This window comes from Coregonus lavaretus (assembly GCF_964263955.1).
Source record: "Coregonus lavaretus genome assembly, contig: HAP1_SCAFFOLD_545, whole genome shotgun sequence".
NCBI lineage: Eukaryota > Metazoa > Chordata > Actinopteri > Salmoniformes > Salmonidae > Coregonus > Coregonus lavaretus.
Window position 1 is genome coordinate 45,280 of NW_028160696.1, and position 15,080 is coordinate 60,359.

Genomic DNA, 15,080 nt, shown 5'->3' on the forward strand with positions numbered 1-15,080 from the left:
TCTGTCATATGATTATATCGAGGAAGGATACTAAGGGTGATGTGGTGGAAGGAAGCTCTAGGGGCAGTGAGAGATCCCTTGGTTGTCTTGGCAACGGATTGACGAAGGACGACCTGTCTCTCCAGGTGTTCTGTGTTTACTTTAGACCAGTGGCCATACTGTATATAGTGCACTATGCTGAATAGGGTGCTGTTTGGGAAGCAGCCTCTGATAGGGCCAACGTAGGGCCTGCCTGGCTACAGTTAAGTCATTATATATCCACTATCACAGTCCATAACAGCACGTGATATTACTACTATCCTTTAATAGTCTATATGTCGCTGGTGCTGGACTACTGGCTCTACGAACTGAACGCTCACAGCTAGCTACAGACAGTTATACCCTTTCCAATCCAGCAACTATGGTGGATATGTACCCACTACCCAGGTCAGTGAAGTACTACTCAGCTTGTCTCAGCTCGGCTTGGCTCAGTAGTGTGAACAGGGTATAAGAAACGTGTGGTTCTGGTGCTGAGATGGTTGTTTCCTGTCCTGTTCTCCAGACAGTCCATCGGGGGAGCGGCAACCCAGCTTCATGGCTCCTCTTGGGAAGAGCAGCACCCAGATGGCCCTGAGAGGAGGGGTTCTGGAGCTGGAGTGTATCGCTGAAGGACTGTAAGTACATCCACAACACTTCTTGAACAACACTGCTGTGCACAAGGTTTTGACTTCTGTTTTTGCACAAGGGCAGGTTGGTTTGTTTAGTCTTTGTATCTGACTGTTTCTGCATTCAGCAATACTACTTGTTTGGTATTGCAAAACCAGGCTGGTTACCTAGACAACAGTTGACTAGCTGTCTGTCTGTTCTTTTTGGGAGATGACAATACACAGATATTGGTAAATTATTTCTTTTTTGTTGTTGTTTTTGCTAGCCCGACTCCGGAGGTGTCCTGGTATAAGGAGAGTGGCGACCTTCCTAGCAGCCGGATGTCCTTCCACAACTTCCAGAAAACGTTGAAGATCGCAGACGTAATGGAGGCGGACGCTGGGGACTACCGCTGCACCGCCAAGAACAGCCTAGGCTCCGCCCACCACATCATCAAAGTCAACGTCAAAGGTCTGTGACACAACGCAGAGTTAGGACTAGATGAAATATGTGGAGAAATGTTCCTGACACTGGTACCTTTACAGTGTTACCGTAACAGAAATGTTCCTAACACTAGTACCTTTACAGTGTTACCATAACAGAAATGTTCCTGACACTAGTACCTTTACAGTGTTACCGTAACAGAAATGTTCCTGACACTAGTACCTTTACAGTGTTACCGTAACAGAAATGTTCCTGACACTAGTACCTTTACAGTGTTACCGTAACAGAAATGTTCCTGACACTAGTACCTTTACAGTGTTACCGTAACAGAAATGTCCCTAACACTAGTACCTTTACAGTGTTACCGTAACAGAAATGTTCCTGACACTAGTACCTTTACAGTGTTACCGTAACAGAAATGTTCCTGACACTAGTACCTTTACAGTGTTACCGTAACAGAAATGTTCCTGACACTAGTACCTTTACAGTGTTACCGTAACAGAAATGTTCCCAACACTAGTACCTTTACAGTGTTACCGTAACAGAAATGTCCCTAACACTAATACCCCCCCCTCAGCGGCTCCGTTCTGGATCAGTGCCCCCAGGAACCTGATACTGGCCCCCATGGAGACGGGCATCCTCACCTGCAGGGTCAATGGAGACCCCAAGCCCAAAATCACATGGTCCGTCAACGGAGTCCCCATCGAAAGTGAGTCTAGTCCACTTCCACCCCAGCCTGCGGCTCAACGGAACGAATCCTAACTGGAGAAATGCACACTAAAGCTTACATTTACATTTGAGTAATTTAGCAAACACTCTTATCCAGAGCGATTTACAGTCAGTGTGTTTCACAGTAGGTAGAACAGCAACAGAGCTCAGATACTTTTGCAGAAATCATGGTTTGCACGAAACATGGTGATGCACGCAAGTAGAGTATCCTATCTCAAGTTAGGATTCGTCCCCTATGTGACCAGAGCACACATCTATACGGTTTCATCTCTCTGTTGAGTATGAACATCCAGATGTGCAGGAGGAAGAGTGAACAGAGGATTGAATGTGTGACATACTTGTATATCCAGCCTGTGATCCCTTGATAGACTCTCCGAAGGACGTGAGTCGGAAGGTGGAGGACGACACAGTGATTCTGAGCGACGTCCAGACCGGCTCCAGCGCTGTCTACCAGTGCAACGCCTCCAATGAGTTTGGCTACCTGCTGGCTAATGCTTTTGTCAATGTGCTTGGTGAGTTACTGGAAACACAACCATTGAGTCTGCCTTTTAGAATCAGGATATTGAGTCAATAAACAAAAAACAACTCTGAACTCTTGAGCTTTATAACTCTTGAACATTGTTTTGGCCAATGAGAGCATTTTGTGTTCGCTGCGTCATTCTCATGTCAAGGTATGGTATAGTAATCATTATCAATATTATTTGTTTCTGTTTTCAGCCGAAGCACCAAGGGTGCTGACTCCCCCCAACAACGTGTACCAGGTCATCACCAACAATCCTGCTTTACTGGACTGTGCCTCGTTCGGCTCACCCATACCAACCATCACATGGTTAGTCCATCAGACTCTAAGCATCGCAAGCCAGTCAGCCAGACTCTAGTCTCATAAGCCAGTTAGCCAGAGTCTCACAAGCCAGTCAGCCAGAGTCTAGTCTCATAAGCCAGTCAGCCAGAGTCTCGCAAGCCAGTCAGCCAGACTCTAAGTCTCCCATCTTGTTTGTAAAGTAGGTACAGTACATATCCAGTGGTTGCCCAGTAGCTTTTCCATGCTCTCAAAAACCTTTCTCACAAGAGACACCACGTAGGGATGTTGTAAAGGGCACTCTGTTAACACCACTCTGTTAACACCACTGCACTTCCTAATGGAGATCACTGAGGCTAGTGTGATCGTGAACAGAGGGCTGCTAATGAATATGACACAGTGTCCAGTAAAGTCCTACAGTCACAAACTGTTCTACATTATCTTCTCATAAGGAACTGAGCTGATGAAGTCTCACAGGGTCCTAGTGTTCTAGTGTGTTTCCTCTGATGAAGTCTCTCAGGGTCCTAGTGTTCTAGTGTGTTTCCTCTGATGAAGTCTCACAGGGTCCTAGTGTTCTAATGTGTTTCCTCTGATGAAGTCTCACAGGGTCCTAGTGTTCTAATGTGTTTCCTCTGATGAAGTCTCACAGGGTCCTAGTGTTCTAATGTGTTTCCTCTGATGAAGTCTCTCAGGGTCCTAGTGTTCTAGTGTGTTTCCTCTGATGAAGTCTCTCAGGGTCCTAGTGTTCTAATGTGTTTCCTCTGCAGGTTTAAGGACAGCCAGACCAGTATCCTGAATAGAGACCCATATATGATCCATAATAACGGTACCTTAGAGATCAACGTAGCCCAGCCCCTGAACAGTGGCAAGTACACCTGTATAGCCTCCAACAACCTGGGAACCAAGGAGAACCATGTCTACCTAGAGGTCAAAGGTCAGACAAGCCTGCTCATAACCTGATTATAATGCTTTATGAATGTATTTATAGACACTTATAATGCATTATGAATGTAGTTATAGATGTTATAATCATTATGAATGTAGTTATAGATGTTATAATGCATTATGAATGTAGTTATATATGTTATAATGCTTTATGAATGTAGTTATAGATGTTTATGACCATCTATTATCACCTATGGCTATTTTGTGCATTATTGTTTATTATGCACATAGCTCATAAGGCGTCATGAATGCACTTATAATGCATTATGAATGTAGTTATAGACACTTATAATGCATTATGAATGTAGTTATATACACTTATAATGCATTATGAATGTAGTTATATACACTTATAATGCATTATGAATGTAGTTATATACACTTATAATGCATTATGAATGTAGTTATAGACACTTATGATGCATTATGCCTGTAGTTATAGACACTTATAATGCGTTATGAATGTCTTTATAGACACTTATAATGTATTATGAATGTATTTATAGACACTTATAATGCATTATGAATGTAGTTATAGATGTTATAATCCATTATGAATGTAGTTATAGATGTTATGATCCATTATGAATGTAGTTATAGATGTTATAATGCATTATGAATGTAGTTATAGATGTTATAATCCATTATGAATGTAGTTATATATGTTATGATCCATTATGAATGTAGTTATATACACTTATAATGCATTATGAATGTAGTTATATACACTTATAATGCATTATGAATGTAGTTATAGACACCTATGATGCATTATGCCTGTCGTTATAGACACTTATAATGCATTATGAATGTCTTTATAGACACTTATAATGTATTATGAATGTATTTATAGACACTTATAATGCATTATGAATGTAGTTATAGATGTTATAATCCATTATGAATGTAGTTATAGATGTTATGATCCATTACGCATGTAGTTATAGAAACTTATAATGCATTATGAATGTAGTTATATACACTTATAATGCATTATGAATGTAGTTATATACACTTATAATGCATTATGAATGTAGTTATAGACACTTATGATGCATTATGCCTGTAGTTATAGACACTTATAATGCATTATGAATGTCTTTATAGACACTTATAATGTATTATGAATGTATTTATAGACACTTATAATGCATTATGAATGTAGTTATAGATGTTATAATCCATTATGAATGTAGTTATAGATGTTATGATCCATTATGAATGTAGTTATAGATGTTATAATGCATTATGAATGTAGTTATAGATGTTATAATCCATTATGAATGTAGTTATAAATGTTATAATCCATTATGAATGTAGTTATAGATGTTATAATCCATTATGAATGTAGTTATAGATGTTATAATGCATCATGAATGTAGTTATATATGTTATAATGCTTTATGAATGTAGTTATAGATGTTTATGACCATCTATTATCACCTATGGCTATTTTGTGCATTATTGTTTATTATGCACATAGCTCATAAGGCGTCATGAATGCACTTATAATGCATTATGAATGTAGTTATATACACTTATAATGCATTATGAATGTAGTTATATACACTTATAATGCATTATGAATGTAGTTATATACACTTATAATGCATTATGAATGTAGTTATAGACACTTATGATGCATTATGCCTGTAGTTATAGACACTTATAATGCATTATGAATGTCTTTATAGACACTTATAATGCATTATGAATGTAGTTATAGATGTTATAATCCATTATGAATGTAGTTATAGATGTTATGATCCATTATGAATGTAGTTATAGATGTTATGATCCATTATGAATGTAGTTATAGATGTTATAATCCATTATGAATGTAGTTATAGATGTTATAATGCATCATGAATGTAGTTATATATGTTATAATGCTTTATGAATGTAGTTATAGATGTTTATGACCATCTATTATCACCTATGGCTATTTTGTGCATTATTGTTTATTATGCACATAGCTCATAAGGCGTCATGAATGCACTTATAATGCATTATGAATGTAGTTATAGACACTTATAATGCATTACGAATGTAGTTATATACACTTATAATGCATTATGAATGTAGTTATATACACTTATAATGCATTATGAATGTAGTTATAGACACTTATAATGCATTATGCCTGTAGTTATAGACACTTATAATGCATTATGAATGTCTTTATAGACACTTATAATGCATTATGAATGTAGTTATAGATGTTATAATCCATTATGAATGTAGTTATAGATGTTATGATCCATTATGAATGTAGTTATAGATGTTATAATGCATTATGAATGTAGTTATAGATGTTATAATCCATTATGAATGTAGTTATAAATGTTATAATCCATTATGAATGTAGTTATATATGTTATGATCCATTATGAATGTAGTTATATATGTTATAATGCATTATGAATGTAGTTATAGATGTTATAATCCATTATGAATGTAGTTATAGATGTTATAATGCATCATGAATGTAGTTATAGATGTTATAATCCATTATGAATTTAGTTATATATGTTATGATCCATTATTAATGTAGTTATAGATGTTGTAATGCATTATAAATGTAGTTATAGATGTTATAATGCATTATGAAGAGGGTATTCATAGGAAGTGTAACCATATGTGTGTATTTTCCTCCAGAGCCGACGAGGATCCTGGCCCAGCCAGAGTACATGGTGGTCCAGAGGAACAGGAAGGCAGTGTTTGAGTGTAAAGTAAAACACGACCCCACCCTCATCCCCACCATGACCTGGCTCAAAGACAACGGAGAGCTGCCTGACGACGAGAGGTACTGGAGACCATCTCCTCTATACACATGTTCTCTTTACAGACATGGGTCTGCTATAGGCCAGTGGTGGTCAACCCTCCTCCAGGAGAGATACCTCCATGATCCTCCATGATTCTGACACACCTCATTCTACTAATCAAACTGCTCCTCAGGCCCTTTATTAGCTGCATTAGGTGTGTTATAGCAGGGCTGGAGCAAAAGTATTTTAGTAAATGTATGGTTGCATGTTACTGTAAGCAGGATTGTCTGACTGTGTGTGGTGGTGTTTTGTTAGGTTCGTGGTGGACACTGACAGTCTGACCATCAAAGACGTGACAGAGGGGGACGAGGGAACCTACACCTGTGTCATGAACACCACCCTGGACCAGGACTCAGCTAGCGCCATGCTCACTGTCGTTGGTGGGTTTACCATTATACTTCACATGATGTTTACCTAACTTATCTTAGGAAATAAAACACATTCTATCATTTCCTTGTTATCTATATTCTATCTCCTTTACTTACCCTTATGACAAAGGATGTGTTTAGTCTCTGTGGTAGACAAGCTTGTTCTGAATAGTCTGCTAACATCTTTATTTACATACTTTGTAGTCTGATCCAACGCTCACACACAGTTGTAATACTAGAGTGTTGTAATACTGATGATTGACTATAGTAACAGTAGTATTTCATAACCAATACTAGTGTTGTAATACTGATGATTGACTATAGTAACAGTAGTATTTCATAACCAATACTAGTGTTGTAATACTGATGATTGACTATAGTAACAGTAGTATTTCATAACCAATACTAGTGTTTTGTAACACTGATTATTGACTATAGTAACAGTAGTATTTCATAACCAATACTAGTGTTGTAATACTGATGATTGACTATAGTAACAGTAGTATTTCATAACCAATACTAGTGTTTTGTAACACTGATTATTGACTATAGTAACAGTAGTATTTCATAACCAATACTAGTGTTGTAATACTGATGATTGACTATAGTAACAGTAGTATTTCATAACCAATACTAGTGTTGTAATACTGATGATTGACTATAGTAACAGTAGTATTTCATAACCAATACTAGTGTTGTAATACTGATGATTGACTATAGTAACAGTAGTATTTCATAACCAATACTAGTGTTGTAATACTGATGATTGACTATAGTAACAGTAGTATTTCATAAGCAATACTAGTGTTGTAATACTGATGATTGACTATAGTAACAGTAGTATTTCATAACCAATACTAGTGTTGTAATACTGATGATTGACTATAGTAACAGTAGTATTTCATAACCAATACTAGTGTTGTAATACTGATGATTGACTATAGTAACAGTAGTATTTCATAACCAATACTAGTGTTGTAATACTGATGATTGACTATAGTAACAGTAGTATTTCATAACCAATACTAGTGTTGTAATACTGATGATTGACTATAGTAACAGTAGTATTTCATAACCAATACTAGTGTTGTAATACTGATGATTGACTATAGTAACAGTAGTATTTCATAACCAATACTAGTGTTGTAATACTGATGATTGACTATAGTAACAGTAGTATTTCATAACCAATACTAGTGTTGTAATACTGATGATTGACTATAGTAACAGTAGTATTTCATAACCTTACTGTTGCTGTGTAGTCTTATTCTCCCTCTCTCAGACCAATGTTGTGTCACTAACCTCTAACTCCTACCTTACGCCTGCCCTCGCTCTCTCAGAGGCTACTCCAACTCCTGCTATTGTCTACGGTAAACAACGCTGGCACTATTGGCCGTATTAGCATTCCATCACCATCACCATCGTCATCATTCCTCATCCACTCCTCTCCCTCGGTCCTGAGTGTGTGAGAGCTGACCCTCACCCTTACTGTAACAGTCCTGAGTGTGTGAGAGCTGACCCTCACTCTTACTGTAACAGTCCTGAGTGTGTGAGAGCTGACCCTCACCCTTACTGTAATAGTCCTGAGTGTGTGAGAGCTGACCCTCACCCTTACTGTAACAGTCCTGAGTGTGTGAGAGCTGACCCTCACCCTTACTGTAACAGTCCTGAGTGTGTGAGAGCTGACCCTCACCCTTACTGTAACAGTCCTGAGTGTGTGAGAGCTGACCCTCACCCTTACTGTAACAGTCCTGAGTGTGTGAGAGCTGACCCTCACCCTTACTGTAACAGTCCTGAGTGTGTGAGAGCTGACCCTCACCCTTACTGTAACAGTCCTGAGTGTGTGAGAGCTGACCCTCACCCTTACTGTAACAGTCCTGACCGTTTTGTTAGCATGCTATGGCTCTGTTGTGATGCTCCTGCAGTGGCACATTGACAGACCGTGACCAGAGGGAACCAGTCTGTGTGTGTTTGAAGTGTCTGGTGTATCATTAGATTTATTCAGTAGTGTGATTATTATTATTATTAGTTCCTATGTCCATCTGACTACTTTGTTTTGTGTTGGAGTTGTATCCTGCTCATTTTAGACTCGCGCTCAGTTAATCAGTTTATCAAACAAGGCATGCTGACTCCCACCACCCAAAGCATCAAGTGACCTTGTTGTTGTAGTGAGTGGTACTGACACCATGTTTTCCTCTCCAGAGGAACCGGACCCTCCTACAGACCTGGAGCTGACTGACCAGAGAGATAGGAGCGTCCAGCTCACCTGGATACCTGGGGACGAACACAACAGCCCTACACAGAGTACTGTATTATAATGAACACAACAGCCCTACACAGAGTACTGTATTATAATGAACACAACAGCCCTACACAGAGTACTGTATTATAATGAACACAACAGCCCCACACAGAGTACTGTATTATAATGAACACAACAGCCCTACACAGAGTACTGTATTATAATGAACACAACAGCCCTACACAGAGTACTGTATTATAATGAACACAACAGCCCTACACAGAGTACTGTATTATAATGAACACAACAGCCCTACACAGAGTACTGTATTATAATGAACACAGCAGCCCTACACAGAGTACTGTATTATAATGAACACAGCAGCCCTACACAGAGTACTGTATTATAATGAACACAACAGCCCTACACAGAGTACTGTATTATAATGAACACAACAGTCCTACACAGAGTACTGTATTATAATGAACACAGCAGCCCCACACAGAGTACTGTATTATAATGAACACAACAGCCCTACACAGAGTACTGTATTATAATGAACACAACAGCCCCACACAGAGTACTGTATTATGATGAACACAACAGTCCTACACAGAGTACTGTATTATAATGAACACAACAGTCCTACACAGAGTACTGTATTATAATGAACACAACAGCCCTACACAGAGTACTGTATTATAATGAACACAACAGTCCTACACAGAGTACTGTATTATAATGAACACAACAGCCCTACACAGAGTACTGTATTATGATGAACACAACAGTCCTACACAGAGTACTGTATTATAATGAACACAACAGTCCTACACAGAGTACTGTATTATAATGAACACAACAGCCCTACACAGAGTACTGTATTATAATGAACACAACAGTCCTACACAGAGTACTGTATTATAATGAACACAACAGTCCTACACAGAGTACTGTATTATAATGAACACAGCAGCCCTACACAGAGTGCTGTATTATAATGAACACAACAGTCCTACACAGAGTACTGTATTATAATGAACACAACAGCCCTACACAGAGTACTGTATTATAATGAACACAGCAGCCCTACACAGAGTACTGTATTATAATGAACACAGCAGCCATACACAGAGTACTGTATTATAATGAACACAACAGCCCTACACAGAGTACTGTATTATAATGAACACAGCAGCCCTACACAGAGTACTGTATTATAATGAACACAACAGCCCTACACAGAGTACTGTATTATAATGAACACAGCAGCCCTACACAGAGTACTGTATTATAATGAACACAACAGCCCTACACAGAGTACTGTATTATAATGAACACAACAGCCCTACACAGAGTACTGTATTATAATGAACACAGCAGCCCTACACAGAGTACTGTATTATAATGAACACAACAGCCCTACACAGAGTACTGTATTATAATGAACACAACAGCCCTACACAGAGTACTGTATTATAATGAACACAACAGCCCTACACAGAGTACTGTATTATAATGAACACAACAGGGTCACTACCAACAGGGTCAACAGGGTCACTACCAACCCAAGATCCTCCTTCGTGTTCTAACCCCTCCTCCATGTTCTAACCCCTCCTCCATGTTGTCTCCCCTCCCAGAGTTCCTGGTCCAGTATGAGGATCTGCTCCACCAGGCTGGGGTGTGGCACAACCTGACAGAGGTGGAGGGCACCAAGACCACGGCCCACCTGGACCTGTCCCCCTACGTCTACTACTCCTTCAGGGTGCTGGCCATGAACCATGTGGGCCACAGCCAGCCCAGCCAGCCCTCCAGACAGTACAGGACCAACCCTGCAGGTAAAACTATACTGTGGATCTTAGTTTATTAAACCATGTGGGCCACAGCCAGCCCAGCCAACCCTCCAGGCAGTACAGGACCAACCCTGCAGGTAAAACTATACTGTGGATCTTAGTTTATTGTCAAAGAAATGCAAATGGTCTGTTCTAAAACTGTAGAAGTGTTAGAGGTAGGGATGACTAGTGTTGAAGAGTAGGTTGGTCAGAAGTGTTAGGGTGAGAGGTAGGGATGGCTATAGAGTAAGATGGTCAGAAGTGTTAGAGTGAGAGGTAGGGATGGCTATAGAGTAAGATGGTCAGAAGTGTTAGGGTGAGAGGTAGGGATGGCTATAGAGTAAGATGGTGTGATGTACACTGTAGAGAAGAGGTTTGGTCTGATCTGTGATCTGTTTGTGACTCTGTTAGCTCCAGCTGAGAATCCAACAGATGTCCAAGGTGTTGGAACTGAACATAATAACTTAGTCATCTCATGGAAGGTAAGATATGCTCCATCTAAAGTATAATCAGTATCATTAGTCCTAATTCAGCAGCCTGCAGTGGATCAGTTTGAGTATTCCTGACCCTATTCATGGTGTCACCATATCACTATAATCCCAGTGATTCCAAGACCCCTCTTCCCCTCTTCCCCTCTAATCTCTCTCCCATAGGAGCTGACAGGCCTCCAGTCCAACGGGCCAGGACTACAGTACAAGGTGAACTGGAGACAGAAGGATGTGGAGGAGGACTGGTCTTCTGAGACCGTGGCAAACGCCTCCAAGTATGTGGTGTCAGGCACGCCCACTTTCGTACCCTACGAGGTCAAAGTTCAGGCGGTGAACGACTATGGAAACGGACCAGCGCCTGAGACAGTGGTGGGATACTCTGGAGAGGACGGTGAGTATTGTATTGTGTGTGTGTGTGTGTGTGTTTGTGTATGTGTCTGTGTGTGTGTGTGTTTGTGTGTAGAGAGGACTGTGAGTACTACTACTGTACATGAGGAGGTTGTGAATGGAGAGAGCAATGGTCTTTTTCAGAGCCATGCATCACTACCTAGAGTATGTGGACAACTACAAATATCTAGGTGTCTGGTTAGACTGTAAACTCTCCTTCCAGACTCACATTAAGAATCTCCAATCCAAAGTTAAATCTAGAATCGGTTTCCTATTTCGCAACAAAGCCTCCTTCACTCATGCTGCCAAACATGCCCTCGTAAAACTGACTATCCTACCGATCCTTGACTTCGGCGATGTCATTTACAAAATAGCCTCCAACACTCTACTCAGCAAATTGGATGTAGTCTATCACAGTGCCATCCGTTTTGTCTCCAAAGCCCCATATAATACCCACCACTGTGACCTGTACGCTCTTGTTGGCTGGTCCTCACTACATATTCGTCGCCAAACCCACTGGCTCCAGGCCATCTATAAATCACTGCTAGGCAAATCCCCGCCTTATCTTAGCTCATTGGTCACCATAGCAACACCCACCCGTAGTCTGCGCTCCAGCGGGTATATCTCACTGGTCATCCCCAAAGCCAACACCTCCTTTGGCCGCAATTCCTTCCAGTTCTCTGCTGCAAATGACTGGAACAAATTGCAAAAATCTCTGAAGCTGGAGACACTTATCTCCCTCACTAACTTTAAGCATCACTCCTATGTAAATGGTAGATTATCTGACACTCAAGAAGAAGGTCTGATCTCATTATTACTGAAACAGGATACAAGTGGAAAATATAAAGATCCAGTCCATTTACAAAATTGGAGGCCACTTACACTTCAGTGTTGTGATGCAAAAATCCTAGCAAAATGTATAGCGCATAGAATTAAAAAGGTATTGTCGGATATTATTCATTCTAATCAGACAGGTTTTTTACATGGAAGATACATTGGAGATAATATAAGGCAAGTATTGGAAACAATAGAACACTATGAAAAATATGGGAAACCAGGCCTGCTATTCATAGCAGACTTCGAAAAGGCATTTGATAAAGTTCGACTGGAATTTATATATAAATGCCTGGAGCATTTCAATTTTGGAGAATCTCTTATAAAATGGGTCAAAATCATGTATAGTAACCCTAGGTGTAAAATAGTAAATAATGGCTATTTCTCAGAAAGTTTTAAACTGTCAAGAGGAGTGAAACAAGGTTGTCCACTATCGGCATATCTATTTATTGTGGCCATCGAGATGTTAGCTATTAAAATCAGATCCAATAATAATATCAGAGGATTAGAAATACAGGGCTTAAAAACAAAGGTGTCATTGTACGCAGATGATTCATGTTTTCTTTTAGATCCACAACTAGAATCCCTCCACAGCCTCATAGAGGATCTAGATACATTTTCTAACCTCTCTGGATTAAAACCAAATTATGACAAATGTACTACCGGTATATTACGTATTGGATCACTAAAAAATACAATTTTTACATTACCATGTAGTTTACCAATAAAATGGTCTGATGGTGATGTAGATATACTCGGAATACATATCCCAAAGGAAATAAATGATCTCACTTCAATAAATTTTAATAGAAAGTTAGCAAAAATAGATAAGATCTTACTACCATGGAAAGGAAAATACCTGTCAATTTGTGGAAAAATCACCCTGATTAACTCTTTAGTATTATCCCAGTTTACCTATTTGCTTATGGTCTTGCCTACGCCTAGCAAACAGTTTTTTAAATTATATGAGAAAAAAATATTCAATTTTATTTGGAACGGCAAGCCAGACAAAATTAAAAGAGCATATTTATATAATGAATATGAATTCGGAGGACAGAAATTATTAAATATTAAAGCATTAGACCTATCACTAAAATCTTCAGTCATCCAAAAGTTATACTTAAATCCGAACTGGTTCTCAAGCAAATTAGTAAGATTGTCTCACCCACTGTTCAAGAAAGGCCTTTTTCCCTTTATTCAGATTACAACCTCTCACTTTCAGTTATTTGAAAAGGAAATAATCTCCCAAATGTCACTATTTCTAAAACAAGCCATAGAAAGTTGGTTGCAATTTCAATTTAATCCTCCAGAAACGACAGAACAAATAATGCAACAAATATTGTGGTTAAATTCAAATATACTAATTGACAAAAAACCTTTATTTTTTGACAGAATGTTTAAAAAAGGTATAATCTTCGTAAATGATATCATCGGTAGGACTGGTGGAGTTATGTCGCACATGCAGCTAACAAAAACATATGGAAATGTCTGCTCTACCCAGAATTACAACCAAATAATTGCAGCCTTACCGCAAAAGTGGAAGAGGAAAGTTGAAGGGGGAGAAAGTAAGGAACTTGTCTGTCGGCCTTGCATTAAAGAACATAATTGGTTAAGGAAAACTGTGATAAATAAAAAAGTATATCAGTTTCACTTAAGGACCAAAGGATTGACAGCCGTCCCATATAGATTGCAAAATAGTTGGGAAGAGATCTTTGACGTACCGATCCCATGGCATAGTGTTTATGAACTGACACGCAAAACGACACCGGATTCAAAAATTAGAATCTTTCAATTTAAATTATTATATAAAATTCTTGCTACCAATAGAATGTTATTTATATGGGGGATACAATCTTCCCAGCTCTGCAGATTTTGCTGTGAAGAGATAGAATCATTAGATCATTTGTTTTGGTTCTGTCCATTTGTAGCTTGTTTTTGGACACAGGTCCAGGAATGGCTAAAGGATTGCAATATTTACCTGGAACTAACCTTACAGATAGCATTACTGGGTGATCTGAAAAGTCATAGTCAATCAATCAATAATATAATAATACTTTTAGCAAAAATGTTTATTTTTAATTCACAATCTGTAGAAGCAATGAGAATAGAAAGGTTCAGAACTTTTGTAAAACATCACAGTACGGTTGAAATATATATGGCAAATAGAAATCCTATATGGATGGTATTAAGAGATAGATGGGAGGTATTGAATAGAGTTGAAGGATGGGACTAATAACAAATAACAACAAATAATAACAAAGATAGCTAATAATGTAAGCATACTGTGTCCATAATAAGTATATAGGTTGTATGTTGGGAGCTTTTGGGAAAGAGCACAGTTAGAAAGATATGGCATTTAGAAGCAAACCGGATGGACATCATGAAAATGATCGGAGAGGTTGAGAGTAGAAGAAGTTCAGGAGCAAAACAATAAATAAATATATATATATATATATATATATAGATATAGAATTATTGTAAAATTAACTCTGTCCATAAGGTGTAGATAGTAAGTATAGACCGGAAGTAGAGGCCTGGGCGTTGTTGTTCACTAATTTACTCC

General features: G+C 38.7%; 1 protein-coding gene across 7 annotated transcripts in view; it reads left to right on the forward strand.

Moving 5' to 3' along the window:
- LOC311121534 (neuronal cell adhesion molecule-like) overlaps positions 1-15,080 on the forward strand; it is a 61,259-nt gene that overhangs the window by 35,075 nt on the left and 11,104 nt on the right. For all 7 annotated transcript variants that reach the window (XM_084196012.1, XM_084196013.1, XM_084196014.1 and 4 more), the window contains 12 exons: positions 542-653; positions 911-1,095; positions 1,646-1,777; positions 2,166-2,309; positions 2,515-2,626; positions 3,364-3,530; positions 6,200-6,347; positions 6,622-6,746; positions 8,937-9,038; positions 10,617-10,814; positions 11,220-11,290; positions 11,462-11,687. In XM_084196012.1, the coding sequence (XP_084052138.1) occupies positions 542-653; positions 911-1,095; positions 1,646-1,777; positions 2,166-2,309; positions 2,515-2,626; positions 3,364-3,530; positions 6,200-6,347; positions 6,622-6,746; positions 8,937-9,038; positions 10,617-10,814; positions 11,220-11,290; positions 11,462-11,687 (1,722 nt within the window). The remainder of the gene's footprint in view (positions 1-541; positions 654-910; positions 1,096-1,645; positions 1,778-2,165; positions 2,310-2,514; positions 2,627-3,363; positions 3,531-6,199; positions 6,348-6,621; positions 6,747-8,936; positions 9,039-10,616; positions 10,815-11,219; positions 11,291-11,461; positions 11,688-15,080) is intronic.